This window comes from Pantherophis guttatus, chromosome 3 (assembly GCF_059756535.1).
Source record: "Pantherophis guttatus breed Tessera chromosome 3, ASM5975653v1, whole genome shotgun sequence".
In the NCBI taxonomy this organism is placed as follows: Eukaryota; Metazoa; Chordata; class Lepidosauria; order Squamata; family Colubridae; genus Pantherophis; species Pantherophis guttatus.
Genome location: NC_142065.1, coordinates 165,469,877 through 165,494,541, shown reverse-complemented (window position 1 = coordinate 165,494,541; position 24,665 = coordinate 165,469,877). Strand labels below are relative to the sequence as shown.

The following is a 24,665-nucleotide window of genomic DNA, read 5'->3' as shown; positions in this document are numbered from 1 at the left end:
TTCACACATACAGATACGTACATAATAAATTTACATGCCTACAAAGTCTTACTCAACACCCACACTCATATACAGTATATGTGTAACATTCATTCATTAAGCAACCATTTGAAATTAGAACAGTACTGAATGAGGGGAATTTTCAATGGGTCCTCATAGTTATGGCTATCACAGGGTCCCACAGTCACATGATTGCAAATCAGACGTTTGGCAACTGGCTCACAATTACAACATTTTGATGTCTGTGGACAATTTGTGATTTTTACTGCTGGCTTCTGACAAAACCAGTGGGAAAGCCCACAGGAGGTTGGATTCAAATCATACAGCATTTGCCTAACAATAGTAACTGGAATGCCAGAACTGCTTAAGTCAGCACAGTCCAGGGGTGAAATCCAGCAGGTTCTGACAGGTTCTGGAGAACCGGTAGCAGAAATTTTGAGTAGTTCAAAGAACTGGCAAATACCACTTCTGGCTGGCCCCAGAGTGGGATGGGAATGGAGATTTTGCAGTATCCTTCCCCTGCCACACCCACCAAGCCACACCACGCCCACTACCACGAACCGGTAGTAAAAAAAATTGAATTTCACCACTGGCTCAGCCCCATTGTGCTGTATAACGTAGTGAAGGAGTTCCCAGTCCCAGTTATGGTTGGTAAGTGAGAATTATCAATACACATATAAAAAAGGATTTTCTGGTCAAATGATTGCTACACTATAGCAAATAGTTTTTTTGGGGTTTTTTTTGCTATATTCTAATGATGATGCAAGTTTTTGCAACAGAATCTGATGTTATTTTTATTTCCAGAGAAGAGAAAATCACTTCATCTTTGCAACCACTGGCAATGAAAATATATCCATTCTGCTCAGAGAAGTGGATAATCAGTTAAATTTACTTTTTTCCCCTCAGTAAAGAATGAAAAATTGTTGCTTTTTTGTCCCTTGACAAGAATACCCAAAAGCTTTCTGTTCCACTTAAAAATATTAACAAACTTAAAGTCATTGGAATGTTTAAATAGATTTATAGTGGAGATCAAAGAGCTAGAAGTTAGTAGAAAAATAAAATATCAGAATTTCCTTTATAATTGCTGTAGTGAAGACTGGAAAAAAAGATTATCACGAGCAAAATAAACTGATCTTAATAAAATAAATAAATAAACTTAGAAGAACACTGATCTTAAATGAAAAGAATAGTAAAGTATCAGGAGGTGAACAAATAATAAAGACAAGCTGATACCCACATGGTGAAAGAAATATGTTTCCTGTATTTATTTGTGAATAACAAGGAATATCCAGAACTGAAATTTCCGCTAACAACAGTATTAATATAATTAATATTCATTTTTTACTACTGTGCTATAGTAAATTCAGATATTACCAGTATAACAATTTCTAGATTCTGAATTACTAGAATATCACTACCATAATCCATACTTATTCTTTCATTTCCTTGTGGATTTATACATAGTATACTTTTTATTCATAAACACCTGGACATTGGAGAATAGCCAAACTATTTGTCACATGCACTAACTGATGATTTTGCCTCATTATGGACTGGTAAGAGGAAAAAAAATAAGAAGCTTTTGAATGTCAGAATGGGAAGATGGTGGAAGAGATGTAAAACTACTTTTGTCTAATATAGTTCAAATTTTAATATCTGAAATGAAATTAATGGAGAAACACGGGTAGTTCTCAACTTACAACTATTTAACTACGGCTTGAAGTTATAATGGCCTCAGAAAAAGTGACTTACAACCGTCCTAAAAGTTGTGACTCTCGCGTCACCCACACAATCAACAGTTTGCGTTGTAGTGTCTCGCAGTCACATGATCGTAATTTGCGACCTTCCCAGCCAGCTTTCATCAAGCAGTGTCAATTGGGGAAACCAGATTTGCTTAAAAAAACACATGGCTCACCTGATCTTGTGATTCAGTTAATGACCATGGTAAAAATGGTTGTAAAATTGGATCTGGTCATGTGATGACTCATGTAATGACCATATCGCTTAGCAACAGAAATTCTGGTCCCAGTTGTGATTGTAAGTCAAGTACTACCTGTAATTTACACAAACATTATTAAGGGAGGGAGAAACGTGTCCCTTAAGTTATGCTTCATGCTTTCTTTTTCTTATCTCCTTTACCATATTCCGGCTGTGGGATTTCAACCCCTTCCTCAGGTATGAACACACTGACAGTGAAATCACTTGTCTCTGTACCATACTGGTTTTTTACTACAAGGCTATATCTGCCCGAATCAATCGTACTGACAGCTTTAATAGTGAAGCAGGCTTGTTTTCCTGATTCATATTTCAAGATGATATTGTCATCGGCTTTCAGGAGTTTTTCATTCTTGAGCCATGTAATCTCAGGGACAGGATTTCCCCAGACACTACATGTAAGATTAAGTGCCTGCAGGAAACATACAAAGGATGCAAATATAAATAAATATTAAGAACTGAACAAATGCTATCATTACTATACTTCTATTATTATCTCTACCTCCCTCCTCCTCCTCTTCCTTGCCATTATTACTGCTGTACTAGAAACTTTTTTGTGTTCGACTATTTTCTCTTTCTTGAGATAATCAGAAACTATATACTTGTTTTATCATAAATGTAAACACTGGAAGTGCTTGGATAATTAGTCTGTTAATAGACAACCAGCCTTGTTTATGCTCAAAGAAAGTTACAGTACCGGTAACAAAATGATTGCAAAACAGGTTTTCAATTTAAATAATATGTTTAAACTATGTAAAACAACTTTTTCTAGATTGTGATAATTGTATGCTTGATCGGTTTACTGTTAATTTGAAATTATATATTTTTTCCAAACCACAGTAATCCTAGAAGATTTTATGAGAAAATCTGCCTGTGACAAATAAATTGTGGCTTAGGTAACTAATTTTCAAAATACATTATTGAAAATGATTTTGAGCCAGGTCAGAATCCAAAAGTTAAAGACTGCTATATTAACTAATATAGTATTATCTAGATTCTCACATATCTGATGTTTAAAATTTAAATAATATTAGAAGCATTCTAAACTCTTCTGAAATGCGAATAGCACAATGACTAAACTGGACAACAAAAAATAAATTGCCTCCCCATTCTGTTCCAGTTTCTGATTTTTTTTGTTAGGTAATTGTAGGTTTAATAGTGTATACTAGATTGACACTTCTATTAATGGGAAGAAAAAAATCTCAACAGACATGGGCGTTATGATTTTAAACTCCACAGGAGTTCAACATTTAAAGGCATTTGAATTGAGAAGCTTTATTTACACCCACTCCTTTAGGCAAGAATTTATTAATACAAAAAAGAAAAAAGGTGAAAAGCTAGATGGATTACATATCATGATTCTTAATCTCAATCTAATAATCCATGACTGTTTTTAATTTTTTTTTTAAATTCAAGACCTATATCTTGAACCCCATTCATTAGTGAAAATGCAGATAATGAACAATATTTTAAAAGTATTTATGAAGTTATATATTAACTGGCTGACTGAGGGGGGAAATGTTCAGATTATAAATAGTCCTTTATTGACTGCCTCAGACAGTGACCATTTGGAATTACGATCGTGATGAAAAAATAACTTTGCAACCAATGAAGGCATTTATGACAACAAAAGCCTTCAGTGAGAAACTAATGAAAATCTGGTCAATTTCAGGCAGCAAATAGCAGACCTTGGTAGTGTTCTAAGTAGCTAATTAAGCTCATAGAACTGATCTTATTAACTTGTGCTTAGCACTTTTTAGTGAAGCTCTGTGCTGCAGAGAAAAACAGCTCAGGAAGTTTTAGGCAATCTTTCTGCCCTGCAAGGGAACCAAAATAAGGGAGTGGGGGAGGAAAAAGGGTCAGATACAGGACACTGTAGAATGGAATTTTATCTGAACAGCAATCAGTGATCTTTGCAGTTTCTCTGTCTCACATGTAATTTGCTTGATAACCATTTCACTGGAACCAATTTCAATCCCTAAACAAGGACTACAGTACCTGAGATTTTGTGTGGTATCTTGTACCAGCACATACTTTTTTTATGAAACATCGATGGAAAATAATTCATTTATATTGAACTAAAATTCAATACAGCAAAGATTTCTGAAAATCAATGAGAATAGCAGCAAATGCCAGGCCATAATCCTTTCTGATGGGTTACCATCTGAATTTTGTGTCCCTCCCTCTTCACTCTTTCATATTCTCTTTAAGAAGTAGAAGTGCCTTAAATACATGAAGCTGGCTGCCTAATAAACTGAAATTATGTTCTCATATAAAAGATGAATAGGAAATCTATTTCTTTATCAAAGTCAGGGCTTTTGGAAAATTGGGAACTTGCTTTTCTCTGAGAATTAAGAAAGCTGTAGAATTGCTTCTTTTAAATATTTCAGCTACTTTTTTATACCTTGCCTTCCTGAATAGTGACAACATCTGGCAGACCTCCAAGTACTCGAGCACGATCTGCAAAAAATAAATAAACAAAAATAAAAATGTAACATTTCTTGCAAATTAATCTGCATCTATGATTTTATTTTTCCTGTAATAAGTGTTCTATCTGGCAGATAGAACAATACTGTCTTATTTTTCTGCAAGCTGCCAGTGCTTCCTACAATCAGATAGTGGCTCTTAGTATTTCTGCCCTATTCTGGCTAAACATAGTAACTGTGATAAAATTGCTGTTATGAGTCACATGTTGTTTACCTCATAAAATGGTCAGGTCTGTAATAGACACTCAAGGTTAACAACAAGTGCAAATCACATTCCAAATTGTTAATCGGGGGAAAAAAATTGGGGTTGTTGAAGTTGATTAAACAATATTGCACTAAGACCATTAGATTACTTTAAGCTTGTTTGCATTATCTTTCCACTCCCTGCCTCTTTATGAGTCAACTTATATATTTGTTCCGGTAAATGTTTGAGTAGACTGATTAAAATAATAAATTTCACAAAAAAAGATCTCTATGAAGCAACTGTTATGAAAAACCCTACCGCTGGAAATAAATAGGAAGCATTCCATCCTATTGACAAAACAGGCACCAAATAAAAGAGAATTTACTTACTTTTTTCTGCAATGGCAGCTGTTCTGTAATGGAGAAAGGCAGAAAGAAAACTCAGTTTTATAGTAAGGCACAGTGCTAGAAAAGCTATACTGTGTGCAAAAGCTATACTATGAGCTGAAGAAAATCATTCTGTATAATAACTCACTTTATTAATTATTTTTTCTACGATATTTCAGCATCAGCCTTCAAAATAATGATGAAACTATTTTTAGTTACCAAAGCACTAGATTTTCATCTTTTGAATATATAATGCTAATAACTAGATAAAGATAGATTTTTTTTGTCATATGCTGGATTGCTGGAGGGAAAGTCATCTTCCATTTGGTCCGGATGTAGATTTCCTTTCAACTAACTATTCAGTAGCAAATAGTAGCTGAACTACTATTTGGAAAAAGGAGAAGAGATAAATTCCCATTATGTTTTGAACTAATCTATTGTACTTCAATTAAAACAGGTAGTGTTTAAATTTCAAAAATACTGAAAGTGACCTACCATTAGAACAAAGTTTCACAAATTGATAGTTAAGCTAGAGACTAAGGAGGTTTAGGGTTACCAGGTCTGGATTGCAGTCATTTGGATTATTTCTGGATGAAAACAGAGTTGTGAAAAACTCTATACATTGTCAAAGGTTTGCAGTCCAGATATGGTAGGCCTAATTAAAGCAGAAGAATTTATTTTACTTAAACTATATACTTACTTTAATCTTTGGAATTCAGCAAGGGCGTCATCAAATGCTTAATAAAAGAAGAAAAAGGTTATATTGATAGTATCCTTTATAAAGTCAATTTATGCTATTACTTTATTTAGCTTTTTGTGTAATAAGTTGGAACATTGGGAAAGTCATGCTATACAAGCGATACAAATTATATTATGTTCCTATATTAATTGTTTTATGAATTATATATGGAAAACTATATCATATACTGTACCCTATTCTAAAGAGTTTTAGGACAGTGGTACCCTCTAATGTTGATAGGATTTTTTTAAGGTAATAATAGATGTTTGGCACTAGGGACTGCTAAAAATCAAGCAGTGTGCAAGTACATGAATAAATTATCAGAATGTGTTTTTATTTTAACAAGAAGAAATAAATGCTATACTAGATACTGTTTAAATGCAAGGTGACATTAACTTTATGGATTACAAACTGAATTCCAATGCACACAAGTCACTAAGACTTATTTCTGAATGAATACCATATGTAGAAGTTTGATCTGCAAGATATGTTCATATGTTTCACACAGAGATGATCAAATCATGAAAATAAATCAATATGTGAGGCATAATCTCTTCTCTGTTTCATTCACATACTGTATTCAGTACAATGAATATGCATAATTACTTAAAGGAATTTGTGAGATAAAGCCTTGTGAGAAACATCTAAGGAAGTGTCCTTAATCTATTTGTTAAATACAAACTAATGACATTATTATTCTATTATTATTAATAATACTATTATTAGTAGTATTCTAAGATAAGACTGCCATCAATAACTCTGTTTCAATTATGTTAAATAGGATGAATCTAAAACAGTAAATCTGTACATATTTTAATTAGTTGATTTAATATGTTTGTATACTGATGTTTAACATAACATTAAAAATAGTAAACTAAGACATCAAGTTTAAATGTAAGATGCAAACTGTCAACCACAAATTCAGCAATTCTTCATTAACCTGGAATTGTCATTTGAGGTCATCTTACAGTTCAAAATTTAAATTATAACGACCCCGGACAGCTTCTCAAATCTTTCTAAGTAACTGAAAGTTATTGTTAAATCATAAAACTGGAAGAGCAAGAGAAGCTATCACTAAGACTCTTAGGTTTCTCAGTTTCTGCACTAATTTGTGAATGGCACTAGCAGCTACATAAAATCATTTCAGTAACAAAATGTTCAGGTGAACTTTTTTTCTTGAATTATGTTGATTTAGTAGTAAAAGCCTCTGAGAGGAAATCCCCTGAAGTAGGGACACTTTTTGGTGTTTTGAACATAGTATACATCTGGAATACCAGAATAACTTCCTGTTGCAGATGATTTTGTTCAGAATGTCTTCAGACCATTCCCACAATGACCAGATCACTGTGGTTTGCAATAAAAAGGAAGAAGCTGGAATCTCATTGAACACTGTATTCCTGGAATGGTATACACTGTATATCCCTAATTAAAACTTAGTTATTTCATATCACTAATTAAAATTTAATTATTTACCTTGTCCAGAAAGATCCACCATTTTTGTGTGTGTAGTTTTACCATCAAACAGCTCCAATATATATTTGCCCTTATCATTTGTTGTTGGTTCATTAATTTGCAACCAGATTTGGTTTCCTGTAACACCGGTCTTAACTCTGTCTGTGTACTTAATTTTGACTTCACTAAAAATAAAAATGCAATATAGACTTTATATATAAATAATACAAATAATAACTGATATGCATTTATATAATTGTTTTGTACCAATAAAGAAGAAAATTTGTAGCTCAGGGTCGAAATGAGGGGTCTGCATGAAAACAGTCAAGCTCAAAGACCATCAAGGACCCCTAAAACTAATGTATATAATTGATTACAAATTTTATCACATAGATAATATAGATAATAATTTTGCATGTATTGGGAATCTGAATAGATGATTTACAATTACAGTATGTGACAATTGGAGATTTCTATTCTAGATATACTTTCTTTCACTTCATCTTGTTCCAGAAGAGTTTTTTCAAGTATACTTGAACTTCAGCTTCTGCAGTACTGCAGTACCATGAACATTAAAATAAAAAATGATAATTAAAAGTGTATTTTTAGATCATTGTAGTGATATTGATACATCTTAAAGAAATTGTAGATCATATAAAGAATTTTTAAAAATGTTTTTCCATGAAAGTTTCTCTTAAAGAGAAAGTTTCTCTTCCCTCATTGATATCACACAGAGAATTTGCAACTTTTTTTCCAGGACAGTTATTGTGGAGGCAAAATAGTCATTAGAACTGCAATGCATAGAATAAGAGTTAGTCCTCCATGCTTCCAGTTCCAAATTTGAAGAATGAAGGATATTGTTAAAGCTTAAAAATATGTTAAATGTATATGCATATATGAAATAGATTTGCTAAACTTCCCCAAGAATTGAGGTATTTCAGGAGTGTAGCCCTTATCAACAATTGGTTGTCTTTGGGAGAAGAAGGTCCACAGCACTTTTATACCTTTCCCAAACTTTTAAGTTTTCTGTCTCCCATTTTTAGAAGCTGAATATGAATCAGTCTAAATATGTCCTACATTTCAACATGTATAAAATTATTCTTGTTGAATGAGGTTAAGCAACACTGGCAAGATTTCTTCACTTACTTGTGTGACCAACTCACTCTCAGATCTTCCAAGTAGTAGTTAACAAAGGAGTATAATCTGATGCCCTCTGCTGTGCTCTGAATTTTCAGAGCAGTTGCAGATAAAGCTGAAAAACAACACATGTTTTTAAAGATTTACAGCCATTCATACAGTGTACAAATGAGTCAGTCATTAGGAGGAATTAATACTCACCAATCTTTCTGCATACTTCAGTTATCAAGTCTGTAAAAGCTGTGGAAACAAATCCAGAGAAATACTCAGTGCTCTCAGATCACATATTCCTGGTTGTGACTGAATATTGCCCTGACATCCATTGACTGAGATGGAGAAGATAGGAAATTTAAATTTGTTTTTGAAACATGTGTTTGATTGAATCCAGACTTGCTTTAATGGCATTTAAATCACTCTATTTTTTTATTTGACATCAAATCTTTTTTAAACATTTTATTTTTTTCTCCCTTCCCATTTCTGTGTCTTCAATAATCAAGGATGATTTTAAAAGCAGGATATAAAATAAATCAAAATCAGAATTATAATTGCTGCTGCTGCTATAAATAACTGGATGGATTTATAGTGAGGAAGGCCATAATGTACATATAGAGAGCAAGGCCTCTGTCTGCTAATGGCTTTAAAGGTCAAGGTGAACACCTTGAATTGTGCCCAGAAGATTGGTAGCCAATGCAGAATGTGCAATTTAGGTGTTACATTATCTTTATATCCTGAAGCTTCCAGCAGTTTAGCTATTTCATTTTACACCAATTGGAATTTCAGGACAGTTTTCAACTGAGGGCCATATCCCAGAAATCTGGGAGCTGAAGTCCACGCATCTTAAAGTTGCCAAGCTTGAAAACACTATTATATAGTGAATGTTAGGTTAAATTGAAATCTCATTCAATTTTGGAAATAGTTGCTTTGGAAAATAGTACTGTGACATGATTATGAAGTTTTAGGCAAGGGTGAAATGTAAAATGTGTTACTACCGGTTCTGTGGACGTGGCTTGGTTTTCAAAGCATTTTTTCTAATACTTTGAAAAGCCTCTGCCAGCAACTCAGCTGGGATCGTCAGAGACTTTTCAAAGCATTTTTTTAACCACCTCTTCGGCCAAGAGGTTGCAGAAAAAAATGCTTTGAAAAGCCTCTGACGATCCCAGCTGAGCCGCGCAATCATCAGAGCCTTTTTTTTTTACTTTTAAAAGCATTTTTTCGTCGGAAGAGGTTGTAGAAAAAATGCTTTTAAAAGTAAAAAAAAAAAGCCTCTGATGATCGTGCAGCTCAGCTGGGCATGGTGGGGGGGGCACAGGGATTTTTGCTACCGGTTCTCCAAACCACCCGCCGCCATCGCTACCGGATCAGGCCATCCGATCCGAACCGGAAGCATTTCACCCCTGGTTTTAGGGCTATGACTGAAGATCCTCTGTAATGTTCTAAACTGGGTTGATATTGCTAGCACTATCCATTGCAATCATAGATTTAAATCTGAATATCCTCATCAAAACACAGGTTATCTAGACTGTTTCTTGACACCACTGTGGGCATCAGCATTATTTTCCTACTGTTGTAACAGAATTCAAAACACAAAGTATTTTGCTTAGACAATAACATTTTTTAATATTAAGTGGTCATTAATCCATACACAAAGCAATTCTAGTGCTCACAGTCTGTTCAGTGGCTGATGAGTTTAGATATGAAAGACAAACTCTCTTTTAATAGGTACCTGCTAATCTCACATTTAACTCTAGCTATCATGAGGCACCAGGACTTTAGAACAGAGATAACCTATCCTTCTTATTCTATCACTCAGAACTGCTGCATTTATCTAGATTGAAATAGAATACAGTAGTGATCTCTATTCAGAAATTTTCCCACTAAGCAGGGAATAAGTCAGTGAGAATTTATATCCAAATGTACCTTTGCAGGATTAGCCTAAATATTATTTTTCAGAGCACTCTTACCTGTATCCACAAGTTTCAATGTACTTTTGTCCTTTCCTCTTTCATCTTTCAGTATCACTTCGTATATACCAGCATCCTTCTTAGAAAACTGTGAAGAAAATAACATTCATCAAAATATTAAAAACATTCTGTATTTCTTGCAAGTAATTTCTACAACGTGAATCTTGAGATTGAGAGGTAAAAACAAAAGGGAAAGAGCTAACAAGTTTAAAAGGAACACTGAAGCTTAAATTAAAAAAAGTTATGTTCTCTGTAAAAGTGACATTATATATACTGTAAGGACCTGAAATGGAAAACAGAAATTTATCTTCTAGCTTTTATTTGTATCATATTTTATTATAAATTGTTGAAAAGCTATAGAAGTTAATGACATATCACATCTATTAAAAAACCACATAAACACATAAACCACATAAAACTTCTCAAAAGAGCTTTCCATATTTTTCTGGAGGGAAATGAGAATGTGTTGAAACATACAACTATTCATATGATCGTAACAAACATATCTTGTGATACTTTCTTTCCACCATCTTATTTGTTCTCTGTTTCAGACATTGGATTGTCTTAACCAAGCTTGTATTAGCCACCTGCATCTGAAAAACATGGCCTTTACGCAAAGAGGAGAAGGCTAAAGTAAAGAAAGAACTAGAGATCATCGATTATCTAAAACTTCTGCAAGTTTAGAAATGTTGTCACCTGTAAAGCAGCTATCCAGAGAGTTCACTCACCTCTGTTATCAGCAGAGTACATACACCATCCTGAAAATCATGCTTTTCATCAACCATTATCTCTCTGTCATCTTTGTACCAAATAACGTGTGTTTCTTTTTTAATGTTAGCAACCTAGAAAGAAAGTATTACTTGTATTGATAACAAACTCCAACGATCTGTGTAGGAAAGAATCTCTTAGTAAACTATGCATTGGGTAAAGAAGAAACATTCAAGTTTCCTTCATTTGTTTTCCCCAAGAAAGCATCTTCTATTTTTTTGTAAAGGGAAAGATCATGGCTCAAATAATAATGTTTTTATAATGAAGTAAAGAGATACAGTGCTCAAACTTTGAAGCCATTTCAGATCTGGAACAACACAATGTATAAATAATGTTTGTGAAGACTGAATCTGTGATTATTACTTACCATTAAATCTTAAAATAAGCAATTCAAGACAGTAGAATAGTTTAAATGTATTTTATCATTAAGAATACTTTCCCCTCAAAACAGTAACAAAGCCAAAATCTTTGCTGTTCTTTACCTTGCATTTCAATAATACATTACATTCAGGGGTAACTTGCCATCCAAGATATTCAACAAAATGTGGACCTGTTTGAAATAATGTGTAAAATAAATACCTTCAAAAATATAAATCCAGGCAACTGAATTAAGTTTAAAATATTTTTCTCCATTTTGTATTATGTAATATGTTACCTTGCTTCCTGAACCATTCTTGCCTTTGAAAATCTGCTTCTTTCTGTAATTTCTGGAACACTAGCAATTAAAAGAATAAATACACCCACATCAAAACAATTGAACAATTTAATTGTATAAAGTCAAAACAAATACTTTCACAAATGTATAGATAAGTACAGAGAACTATATAGCTTATGAAAGACTACTGAATTTATATCAAATGAAAAGATAATGTTCCATTAAGTTACACTGTATAGCTAATTAGGCTTCTTCATATTCATCAGAAGAAATTAAAATAGAGATAGTCATCTTTTAGCAAGGCTTCATTTAATAAGAGGGATCAAAAAGGTAACTTTAAGATCAATTCTCACATTTATGACTTCAAAGGTATGTAAAGCAAAGGAAAATTGAAGTATCATAAGCACAATTGCAGTTTCATTTAGTGACTTAATAACTGAGTGGCTGGCCCTCATTTGTGGTTGCTAAATGAAGAATATCTGTATACCTTGAATCTTTTTTTAAAAAACTTATATTCAAAATATTGTTTTTAATTCAGCAAACAATCCAGATTCTGATGGAAATGATTTAAAAACTTTTAATGTGCAACTGAAATGCTTCCTCCTCCTGAAAACACTAGACAATTATGTTTTGTCTCTTCTTAAATTTCCTGTTCATAACTTGTTTTGTAACATAGGAAGCTGCTGTTTGAACAGATCCAACTGAAAATGAGGAACTAAACATAAATATCTTTTGATCCTAACCTATAAATATATTTTTCAGCATTTATAGAATTACTTTCTATAAGTATTTATTAGTAAATGATCATCATTACATAGATTAGGATCATTATTAACATATATGTGTTGTTTTTTGAATTCAGCTAAAAATTTAGATGGACTTCATAGATTTATGAAAAGAAGTTGAACTCTTCCAAAATAGACTGAATCCAGCTATAGAATCCTTATAAAACTTTACTACTATTCACACATTTGATGGGACATTGAAATGATGATACTGATGGCGGAAATTTGTGATAACTATTACAATGAATGAATTTTAGCAGGCCTATCAAACACAGTTCTTTTTGGGAAGAATATTAAATAATATAAAATGAGCCTGTTCTAAGATTTAAAGTTCCCATAATTTTTTATAACTTTAGGAACAAAAGAAGAAAAAGATTTCTGAGATTTGAGAAGTTATATGATTGGTTGAGAAATATTTGCTGGTGGATTCTTTCCGCTTCTGCAATACATCAATTGCATAAGCCTTTTCCTAAATGCACTATTTCTCAGAAAACAAAAGAAACAAGTTCTTTTTATTGATCAATTTCTGGAAGTTGAATTGGCTAAAAAGGAGTTAATATTCCTGTAAATTGAATGTAACTATATATTAAAAAACAAATATAAAAATGTTGCTGTTTCTTGATCTTAACTGCAAGTTAGTGGGAGAGTTGTATTTTTGAACGAAGATTCAGATCTTGAATAAAATAAAGAATAAAAGACTTTGGATGAAGGTGGCTCTAAATCACTTTGAGATAAAGCAGACTGTTTTCTGAATCACTCAGAATACAAATTAAATCTTGTAGACTGTACACATTCCTTCAATAATTATTTTTCTTTATGGAGATTCTCAGTCATTCAGGTCATGGTTGTCCCAAAAGTGCTTTTTCAAGAGGCAACTGGACTTTCTGGTGTTTTGGGGTTTTGTTTTTTTTAAAGACATTTCGTTTCTCATCGAAGAAGCTTCTTCAGCTCTGAAGAAGCTTCTTATATCAGAAGCGAAATGTCTTCAAAGAAAAAAACACCAGAAAGTCCAGTTGCCTCTTGAAAAAGCAGCTTTGGGACAATTATTTTTCTTATTTATTCATCTCATTAAACACAGAATGAATTAACTAAATAAGGATCTGAAAAGCTAAGACATCAACATTATTTCAAGTTTTTCAAGTTTTTCAGTATTTTCCACTAATAAACTAAAGAATATAGTCTTTTTTTAAAAAATAAATAAATTAGAAGAACTTACCATCACCAATTAACACCAAACTGGATTGATTGGTTGCTTTTCCGTCCTGAAGTTGAAAGGTATACGTACCTTCATCCACAACATCAAGTTTATCCATAAACATTTCAATCATACCAGAGTTATGATCAATCTTCATCTTGTATTTCTTTAATAACAAATATTACAAAGAAAACTTTCATTTTCCAATCTGGAAATGTAATCTTTTCTAAGACTTCAAACAGTTTGATAGCAATTTCCAAGATGTTAAAATGTAATGTAATTGCTCCATTTCATAACCACACTCACTTGGCTTTGGGCACATGTGTAAATTTCTCCTGAATGAAACTCAGCAAAAACAAGTTGGCAAATAAACAAAAGTATGCATAGCACTAAGTGACCAACTATCATGCCAACCTGAAAGTAACTCTCCCTACAAATAAAAGTTATGTCCTTTAAAAGTTATGCTAAATAAGCATAAAGGACATTGAAAACAAAGGAAAATTATCTATTTAAAATGCAGAAGGAGGAGCCGGAGGAGATTCTGAATTTGATCCAGTGGGAAGGCAGCATTTGTGTTACTCCTTCAGATATTCATGGTTATATGAACCACAGTGCATGATCCTTGTTACCCTCATTTTCAAAGTCCCACTCTCCTAACCATTTCTCTTAACTACTCTTGCAGTGCTACCCATCACCACAAAAATTAAAAACAAAACCAGTTGAATAATAAAAATACAATAGTATAAATAGCTTTTCTGCCTGGAAAAGCAATTTACTATTAAACAATGGGATATAAATTTAGAAATAAAAAGTTTAGTGGTGTATGAAGAATAAGTAATAAATGTTTGCCAGTAATATCTGGTAGAAGAGATAGGAAGTGGTTATAATAACCACTTGTCTTTTGAAAAGAAAGACAAGAGAAAAAAAATGCATCTTGAACCTGTGTTAAATGCCCACCATGGCCATGCCCACCGTGGCCATGCCCAGCCTCGGCCATCCCAGCCCTCTAAGATCAAACACAACCCTGATGCGGCCCCCAATGAAATCAAGTTTGACACCCCTGAGTTAGAGTAAGGCTATCTTCCTCTAAACCTCCTGGATCAACAAAGAATTTGTCCTCTGTGATTGCAGGGGATGAAAAAGAAATGAGCATAGCAGTTTCCAATTGTTTTGGAAACAACTCCACTTTGTACTTGGCTCTGGGTTTGGAGGACAGAGTAGGAAATCAGCTGTCTCTGATTCAAACACAATATCAGAGTAAATGGATTAATGTATCAAACAAATTAGATTTATAAATGTATCAACAGAGGATCCATGATATTGTGAGTGGTGGAAAAAGTGTGAAAGACAAACCTCACAATGTCACAGTAAAATCCAAACTGATATATTTTCATATATTTGTGGTTTTGATTTTATTTATGATATTTAAGGCCATAACAGTTTAATTAAATCCTATTCTTCTAATATTGTACCCAGCCTTTTATGCATCACAAGTATAAAAATATAGGGTTGAATAAAATATACACTACAATAAAATATACAATATTCAACAATATAGGTAGTCCTGAACTTACGACCACAATGAAGCCCATAATTTCTGCTGTTAAGTGAAATATTTGCTAAGTGAGTTTTGCCCCATTTTACAGCCTTTCGTGTCACAGTTGTTAAGTGAATCATTGCAATTGATAACTTAGTAACCCGGTTGTTAAGTGAATCTGACTTCCACATTGACTTTGCTTGTGAGAAGGTTGCAGAAAGAGATCATATGACCTTGGGACACAGCAATAGTCATAAATATGTTTCCAGTTTCCAAGGGTCTGAATTTTGATCACATGATCATGGGGATGTTGCAAAAATGGTAACTGTGAAAAATGGTCATAAATCACATTGTTCAGTGCCATTGTAACTTTGAAAGGTTACTAAATGAAGTGTTGTAAATTAAGGATTACCTGTATGTTTGAATTTTTAATTTTAAAATTCAGTAATAGCAAGCAATCATTTTCTGATAGGAGCAATCATTAGCTTACCTCTCCATTGAAAATTTCCTTATCATTAAATACAAAGTTGACTTTGGCATTACTAGACAATTTCTCAGCTTGCAGCCAGAATCGCACCTGTCCCTTCTCCAAAATTTCAACTGCCAATTCAGTCTTAAGAGGAACAACTGCAATAAAGAAAAATAACGTCAAAAAGAATTTTCATTGTGTTAATAAACATGCTGTGTTTCCCAATATATGCATGGACAATTTTCTATTGAATGGCTATCTGAAAATGGATGCTTTTTTTCTGTATATCTTATTTGATGCAATGATTTAATTACACTAAAAAGTCCATTCTGTTTGAGACAGAGAATTTCTTCATCTGCTATGATTTATCTGCAGATAGTTCTTGAAATAATGATGCTTGATTCTAACATACAATATAATGTAATTCAAATAAGCAAGTAAACAAGTATACTATTTGGAATCCATGTACTTGTTTTATAAGTAAAAGATGGCAATAACACATCTTGCAAAACTAACAGATATTTCTTCCCTAAATTTTGTATATTCTAATTTATTAGATATGTGAGATTTGCTTTTGCTATTAGTGTCAGAATCATTTTTGCAATCCTGTAAAAATTACAGGTTAATAAATTAACAAGATTGTATGGTAATAAGTCTCTTAGAAATATGTGTATGCCTTTGTATGTTTTCCCTATATCTATATACATCATGCAAACATCATGCAAACAGTATACTCTATATGTATATTTCACAAATATGAGATATATGTGAAGTTATCTATATATTGTTTGTAAGATTCATATATTGCTTGTAAGATTCCCAGTTAGACCTGCAAACCTATAATTTATATATAGAAGAACAGGACACTGCCCTTCAGTCATGATTTTGTTGCTTCTACTCTTATTTGTTGCAAGCAGAGCAAAATCAAACAGCTCTTTCAGATACATTTTTCCTCTTTCTGTTCACAACGATAATAATGTTGCTGAATTTGCTATTGCAGAACTTTCCTGTGCAAATTATCTCCTTGGTAAAATATGCAGAGGCTAACAGAGATGATGAAACATGTGTGGGAATGTCACAACAAAAGTTCTGCTTAAATCACAACAGGATTGTGCACATTTTACCATTTCTCTCCTATTGTTCACCTCTCTCTGAAGGCCCATGTTATAAATGTCAATATCAACAACTATTGTTGATCTATACAAGTGATAATGTCTTCAGCATTAGATACTGCATTCACAGCTGCTATTTCCTTCTCTTACACTCTACTGATCATTGTTCCTCTGTATCTACTCCTTTTAAGCAGGGCTGAAATGACATTCCATGTTCTTCACAAACTAGGAGTTATGCAGGTACTAAAGGACTATCACGCTTGTAATACGTTATTTTGAGGAGGGACCTTTTTTCTAAAGCAATACTGATAGGCAAAAATAATCCTGAGAAAGTACATGGAAGCATCGTTACTACTTTTCTCTGGTAGAAAATGTAATATGAGGTTTGCATTGGGGGACTGAGGATGGAATTGGTGCAGGAGCAATGATCTGTGGCTCTTCCCAATTCACCATTTGAATAACTCTGTTCCTCTGTTCTTGCTGAAGAAAGTCTTATAGTTGTTGATAACCTATTCTCAGAAATAAATCCTCCTTGCTCACTTTTTCAAACATCCCAGATAATAACTTGAAATAGATCTATACTAGTCTCCCTTTATTTCTTTGCCAGTAAAATATAAATTCAGCAGAAAAATAGTTTGTTGCAAAAGCGACTGCCTGCGAAGGCTCCTGGATTGGGGATGAAAGGTGAAAGCGGAAGCACTATGCTCCGTCCCATATTTGAGTAGACTAGGTTCTCCTGATAGACCGGACCTACCAGAAGAAACATTTCATCCCAGATAAGTTTAAGTTAATTTTGAAATACATTTAGTCTAACACATAATGAAATCTATTTACTTTATAGTCAACTACATTATGGCACAGCAATGTAAGTTGTATAAACTTTAATCTGTAATATTATTTCACATCCCCAGCAGGATATAAGAAGAGGGGTGTTTTGCAGAAGTAGAACAGCATAAACAGTCCCCAAATTTAGATTCTGTCTGGCCATCATATCTCCTTGGAAACTGCAGCACAGATCAAGGAATCTGCTGTAATAGCTCTGTTGCAAAAGAATCCAAGGTACTGAGGAAGTAGGACAGATCATTACTTAATTTTAGTTTTCTGTTCCTTGTGATCCTTTAGAGCAGGAGCACAAACTACAATGGCAAATGGTAACCCAACATGTTCTTTCCTTTGCATAAGACCCATGGGAAAAATGGGAGATCCTGAAAAAATCATTGCAAGAAAACAAGGTACTTTTCATCTGTTCTGAAATCTACTTGTGAAAGAAGAAATATGATTCAATCCTATCATCTCATGTGGCTTCTAAATCCAATCAACTGTAAAGCCACATGTGCTAGTACTTACATCAGCCCATGCTATAAAAAAGACTCTTTGTTATTTTACTTGTCTTTTACTGTCAGAACTGTGGCAATTTTAAGCTCTTATATATAATTAGCTCTGAATATTTTAGGCTAAAATAGAACAGAAAGAAAGCCTAAAATCCAGAATTAGAATGGAAAAGACTTAAAACTACTGAAAGTTTGGCAACCTGTTCTACCATGAAGCATAAAATAAGCAAGATGCAAATTAAAAATCTATTAAACATTGTTTTAAAATCATAAGACAAGGAAGGTTGACTCTTAATGCTCTTTGGAATATCTAAATATATTTGCTAAAATCATCTGAAGGCATTCTGAGTAATCAAAGTACCAGTCTCCAGGGTACAGAAAAGGCTTTGCTATCTGTGGTATCAGGCATTCACAACATAAGAATCTGTCAGCAACAGGACCTCCGCTTTTTCTCTCAGGAGTGGTTTTCATTTCATTATTTTATAAACTGCCATCTACAAATGCCAGTTTCTAAGATAGTCACAGCAAGCGGCACCATCTAGCTGACCTTGATTGATCTTGGAAAACTAAGCAGGGTTAGACTTGTTGAATACTTGGAAGTACCCAGGAGACCTTCCAGGTATACTGGGACTGTATACTAGATTAGGAAGTTGCAAAGACTTCCTCAAAAAAGACAATGGCAAATTATCTGTATACAGTATCAGTGTGCCATGGGCAACCAAACTCAGAGAGCACCAAGAACTTCACTTTCTTACTGTAACCAGTGCAAGGGAGACTGACATTATTTTGCTAAAATATTTCAGAAATACAAATGCTGTAGAGAGTTTATCGTTATTTTTCTTTACTTACCAGGAAACTTGTGGTCATGACTGAGTGCAAGCAGACGCTTCATTTCTGCAAAGCAATATAGTATAGGGGTAAGAAAAGCCATATATTTTGGTGTGTGTGTGTATATATATATATATATATATATATATATATATATATATATATATATATATAGAGAGAGAGAGAGAGAGAGAGAGAGAGAGAGAGAGAGAGAGGTGATAGATAGATAGATAGATAGATAGATAGATAGATAGATAGATAGACAGACAGACAGACAGACAGACAGACAGACGGACGGACACAGACAGACACAGACACCCACACCCACATATTGAATAATAAAGTAAAACAAAATTGAGACTTCCAGTCATTTTCAAGGGTAATAAAATATAGGATGGATGGATGGATGGATGGATGATGATAGATAGAGAGAATGAGGAAGAGAGAGTTTGATCTAGTGGTTATGACACTAGGCAACAAATCAGGAGACCCACCTTAAGTATGAAAGTTGACTAGGTCATTGGGCCAGTCACTTTCTCACAGCCCAACCTACCTCAGAGGCTTGTTGTATGGGAAACAAGAGAATGAAGGGGTATTAAGTATGCTGTCTACCTTGAATTATTTATAAAAATAACAAAGGCAAAATATAAATATATAAATACTCCTACATTTTATTTTTATGATTGTTCATAGTCTCATGTTTATTTTGAAATGTATCTTGATTTGTATTTATTATTAGAGACAAAGATCAAGACTGACATGTAGAAAAAGCATTTTGGTTCTCACCTTCCTCATCTATTGTATAGCTTGATGAGACACCGTCTGTTTCAGTTACAGCACAGGAATATATACCTAAATCTTCTTCATTGAGATCTTTAAATATTGCTTTCGACCTTTAAGACAAAAAAAATTGTTGAAAAAAGAGATTGGGATTTCAAAAAATATAAAAGAAACTCCACTTACATTTACTATAGTTTACCTTTCCTAACTCAGTGCTCTGTTGTTATGTTGGGTTTCAAATCACAAATTCTCCACCAGCATGGCCCATCTTGACAATTAGAAGAGTTAAAACCCAAAATACTTGGAAAGCACCAGGCTGGGGAATATTGCTGTGTTTAATAGGCATGTGTTGAAGGACTGCTAAGTCAGCCATTACAGTCTATTTTTCAAATGGACAGAGCAAATAATTGAAAGCTAGCCTTATGTAAGTAATGTTAAAAACACACACTGATAACCAGAGATAGCAAGCATAAGAAGATTCTATATGGCAGATCTGTGGATGTCTTTTCTCACTGATCCATCTAGTATAAGCCACAAAGAGAAAAACAAATACCATAGTATGGACAGAATTCATTAGATTTTCATCTGAGAGGAATCCTTCGAATGAAATACAGATTTAGAACAATCATTCTACCAGTCTACTGAATCATATCTTATATTTTAAATCAGAATGTGCAAAGCTAGCAGATTTATCTTTTTTTCTCAGCACACATCTCAATTCTCCTGAAGGTTGGGGGCTTATAATGGAGGGGAAAGGAGGTGAGAGGAAACTTTATTGGTATGACAGTTAAAATCCCCTTGCATGAATTAAATTTACAAATAAAATGACACATAACATACAAGTATAAAATAAACCTTTATAGCAATTCTTACTTTCCACCTTTGGTGTCAATGGCTAATCGAGAATCATCATCAATTGGTTCATAATTCTTGGACCAAATAAATTCAGAATCTGTTGTTCCCTGATCACAGTCAAAATTCAGTGAAATTACTCCATTGTCATCAACTTCAGCCACAATTTCTTTTGTACCTGAAATGGGAAAGAAAGCAGGCAGGCAGGAAAGGCAGGCAGGCAGGCAGGCAGGCAGGAAAGGAAGGAAGGAAGGAAGGAAGGAAGGAAGGCAGAAAGAAAGAAAGAAAGAAAGAAAGAAAGAAAGAAAGAAAGAAAGAAAGAAAGAAAGAAATTGAATGATTAAGTTCCCATCTATAGACTATCCATGCATAACTTAATACTTTAAATTATCCAGTGATATAACAGAAAACAACCAATGTTACTTAGAAGATTGCAGCATCCTTCAATAAAACAGAAAGGAAATAAAAGGACAAGTAAAGGCACAAAAATCAATTTCCAATTAATAAAATGGTTTTGCAGCATTGCAAAAGCTAAAAAAAACCAATTTACATGTGATATGGAATTGATTACAAAAAGGCACTTGATTCATTACAACATAGTTGGATCATCAAATGTTTGGAAACAACTGTTGTCAATAAAAATAATAAAGTGTTTATAAAAAAATAATCAAGACAGAATTGGTGGTTGGTATGAAAAATATGGACTTGTTAACATTAGGAGTGGCATCTTTCATGGCAATTTATTATCACCCTTATTATTTGCCATTGCTGTGATCCCACTTTCAGTGATTTTGAAGAAAACAAATCTTACTATAAAACAGCAAAATATGCTAATAAAATCTCCACATATCCTTTATATGAATGTTCCAAAGCTTTATGGAAAATCAAAAATTGAAATCTAATCATGGACAACTACCATAAGAATTTTTAGCACATATATAGTAATGGAATTTGGCCTAGAGAAATATGCTACTATAGTAGTAAATCAAAGTAAAATCATGAATAGTAATGGAATTGAAATGGCAAATGGTCAAACCATTTTGAACCACCAGAATGAAGCCTGTAAGTATTTTGTATTTATGAGTATATACCAGTATATTTGATAGCCAGTTTGCCTAGTGGTTAAGGCACCATGCTAGAAGCCAGGAGGGTGTGAGTTCTTAGGCATGAAAGCTGGCTGGGTAACCTTTGGCCAGTCATTCTGCCTCAGCCCAACTCACTTCACAAGCCTGTTGTTGTGGGGAAAACAGGAGGAGGAAAGAGCATTGTCTGTGTTCACTACCCTGAGTTGTTAACAACAACAATAATGCAGGATATAAATAAATAAATAAAAATAAAATAAAAATGGGCATTTCAATAACTGACAGTTCAATAACATCAAACATTGAAAAGTTAAAAAATGCAATTAGTAAAGAATACACCCAGTGAATGACAAAACTGCTAAGGACAAAAATGAATGGTGGAAGCATCATTGAAGCCATCAATATATGGGCCCTATCTGTGATATAATAACTGCTGGAATTATTAATTGGACACAAGCAGAACTGGACAGTTTGGACCGAAGAAGAAGAAGAAGAAAACCTATGTCTACATCAGGGGTGAAATCCAGCAGGTTCTGACAAGTTCTGGAGAGTAGTGGAAATCTGGTAGTGAAATTTTGAGCAGTTTGGAGAACCAGTAGCAGACATTTTGAGTAGTTTGGAGAACCAGCAAATACCGCTTCTGGCTGGCCCCAGAGTGGGGTGGGAATGGAGATTTTGCAATATCCTTCCCCCAGGAGTGGGGAGGGAATGGAGATTTTGCAGTATCCTTCCCCTGCCACGCCCACCAAATCACGCCCACTGAACCACACCACGCCCACCAAGCCACAGTCACAGAACTCAGAAATCAGGTAAGACGGCAAGAGGGGCCCCATCTTGCTCCACGCGCCCCAAAATAATAAAACCTCCCCGAAAATAAGGCCAAGCATTTATTTCGGGGTTCAAAAAATATAAGACAGGGTCTTATTTTCGGGGAAACACGGTATATAAAAAGTAGTAAATAACAAACTGATTAAAATATTATGGGATTTCCGAATACAAACTGATAAAGTTTTGGCTCGTAAGCCACCAGAGTTAAACTGATTGAAAAGAAAAAATTGTAGATAACTGATGTAGCAATACTAGAAGACAAAGAATTGGAGATCACAAAGTGTGAAGATCTGAAAATCAAAAGGGACGGATTATGGCATAAACCAGGGAGGAACCTAGTGGTTTTCAGCACACTGGATGTTATACCAAAAAATGTTGGATGGCACTTAGAAAATCTGCACATTGACAAAATTTCCAATTAAAAAAGGTCATGCTTCAAGGAGCAGTTTCCGAAAGAGAGATTCCTGGGTTATGTTTTCATAATATTGGCAATGTTATGAAAAGCTGGTAAGTAATCTATGTTTCTTCCCTATCATCTTTGCTTTTGTTTTGCTTGAAAGGATATACAAAAAGAAAACTATTTATATGTCTTTCTATAGGTGGCCTTTATATTACTCTACAATTTCTCTGAAGCTTTCTTGCTTATATATCAGATATTCCAGGAAGTGACAAATATGAGGCCTTCATCTAAAAGAGGAAAGGAAATAGTAGTTGCAGTCTACTTATATGAAACATGTTAGTTTTAATAATTAGTTAAATTAAATTAGTACCATTGTATGTTGTCAATCACTCTAATATATATTTAAACTCTTATTTTTATCAAGCAAAATCAACAAACCTGGTCGGGTTTCTGCTGTTACAGGGTCAGTAGGATCTGATGGTTTCCCAACTCCAGCTTTATTTGCCGCTCGTACACGGAACACATAACTGGTGCCTTCTTTGAGGCCGCTTATCTAGAAGACATTAACGTAGAGAAATCATCTATGAAAATGTTTATTACGCATTATTTGGAAATGATACAGAATTAATTAAAGTCACTTGAGTCAATAAGCAAAAATAGTAATAGGGTTTACTTAGGGTATCAGACAATTTCTACAAACCTAATCAAAATTCATGCTTTTCCTACTTATAGGTTTATTCTCCACTGGGCTGGAATAGGAATATACAATTAAACCAGGCATCACTGGGAAAAACTGTTCATGAAATATAGAACTAAATACCACAAGCACTAAATATATACAGGGTTTATTTTAAAATCAAACATTAATATAACCAGTAACAAAATATATACAATGCTGATCCAAGAAAAGATCACAGTGGCAACCACTGTAAAGTTGTCATGAATATATTTTATATTATATATAAAATATATATGAATATATTTTATATTATATTATTAATTACTACTGTAGTTATTCTTTTTTTCTTGATATAGTAAACAAAAATGAAGAGAAAAACAAGATGAGTAGAAAAATCATGGTCCTAAGTATTTATTTGTTCAACGATCATTGCCATGGTACCTAATTTGCCCATTTCTTGAATAATAATTCTGATTTTGTTGTAGTAGATCACATTTTTTTCAAGTCCAAGTGTAATTTTTAAGGAAAGGCCAAATAAATTTAAAACCCAAAGGAATACAAAATAAAATATTAGCATAAGTATGTACAGAAGTATAGATTTTTTAATCTACATCAGTATACCTTTAAGAATTTGTTTGTAATAGGTTTTGCATTCACACTCTTCCAACAATCATCTGATTCTTTTGTTGGTTTCACATCAACATAAAAACCAATTACAGGAGTTCGGCCAACATAAATTGGTGGTTTCCATAATAAAACTATGGAGTCTTTCCTAACTTCATTACATGACAAATCATGGGGTGGTCCTGAAAGTTAGGAAAAACAACAATACAGAGAAAACAACAGTAATTATCAGTGTACAGTTAAAACAGTTATCATCTAGAAAAAATGTAACTAAGTTGATTTTAGCTGTGTGCCTAGAAGATTTCTGGAAAAAGGGGTCATTGAAAATAGACACATGAAGCCTATCAGAAAGGGAAGGAAAAAGAAGTATTAATTTTATTAGCAAGCTTTGAGGATTTGG

At 33.6% G+C, this 24,665-nt stretch overlaps 1 protein-coding gene across 7 annotated transcripts in view; it reads right to left on the bottom strand.

The window, feature by feature from the left end:
* Positions 1-1,238: 1,238 nt before the first annotated feature.
* Positions 1,239-24,665, bottom strand: part of MYOM1 (myomesin 1) — a 79,164-nt gene continuing 55,737 nt past the window's right edge. For all 7 annotated transcript variants that reach the window (XM_034429534.3, XM_087890482.1, XM_087890483.1 and 4 more), the window contains 18 exons: positions 24,263-24,447; positions 23,401-23,515; positions 20,674-20,830; positions 19,807-19,913; positions 19,042-19,086; positions 15,771-15,907; positions 13,765-13,909; positions 11,764-11,823; positions 11,591-11,658; positions 11,069-11,182; positions 10,341-10,428; positions 8,581-8,619; positions 8,389-8,494; positions 7,264-7,427; positions 5,752-5,788; positions 5,055-5,077; positions 4,400-4,455; positions 1,239-2,407 (listed from right to left, as the gene is read on the bottom strand). In XM_034429534.3, the coding sequence (XP_034285425.1) occupies positions 2,111-2,407; positions 4,400-4,455; positions 5,055-5,077; positions 5,752-5,788; positions 7,264-7,427; positions 8,389-8,494; positions 8,581-8,619; positions 10,341-10,428; positions 11,069-11,182; positions 11,591-11,658; positions 11,764-11,823; positions 13,765-13,909; positions 15,771-15,907; positions 19,042-19,086; positions 19,807-19,913; positions 20,674-20,830; positions 23,401-23,515; positions 24,263-24,447 (1,943 nt within the window). In that variant the 3' untranslated portion in view covers positions 1,239-2,110. The remainder of the gene's footprint in view (positions 2,408-4,399; positions 4,456-5,054; positions 5,078-5,751; positions 5,789-7,263; positions 7,428-8,388; positions 8,495-8,580; positions 8,620-10,340; positions 10,429-11,068; positions 11,183-11,590; positions 11,659-11,763; positions 11,824-13,764; positions 13,910-15,770; positions 15,908-19,041; positions 19,087-19,806; positions 19,914-20,673; positions 20,831-23,400; positions 23,516-24,262; positions 24,448-24,665) is intronic.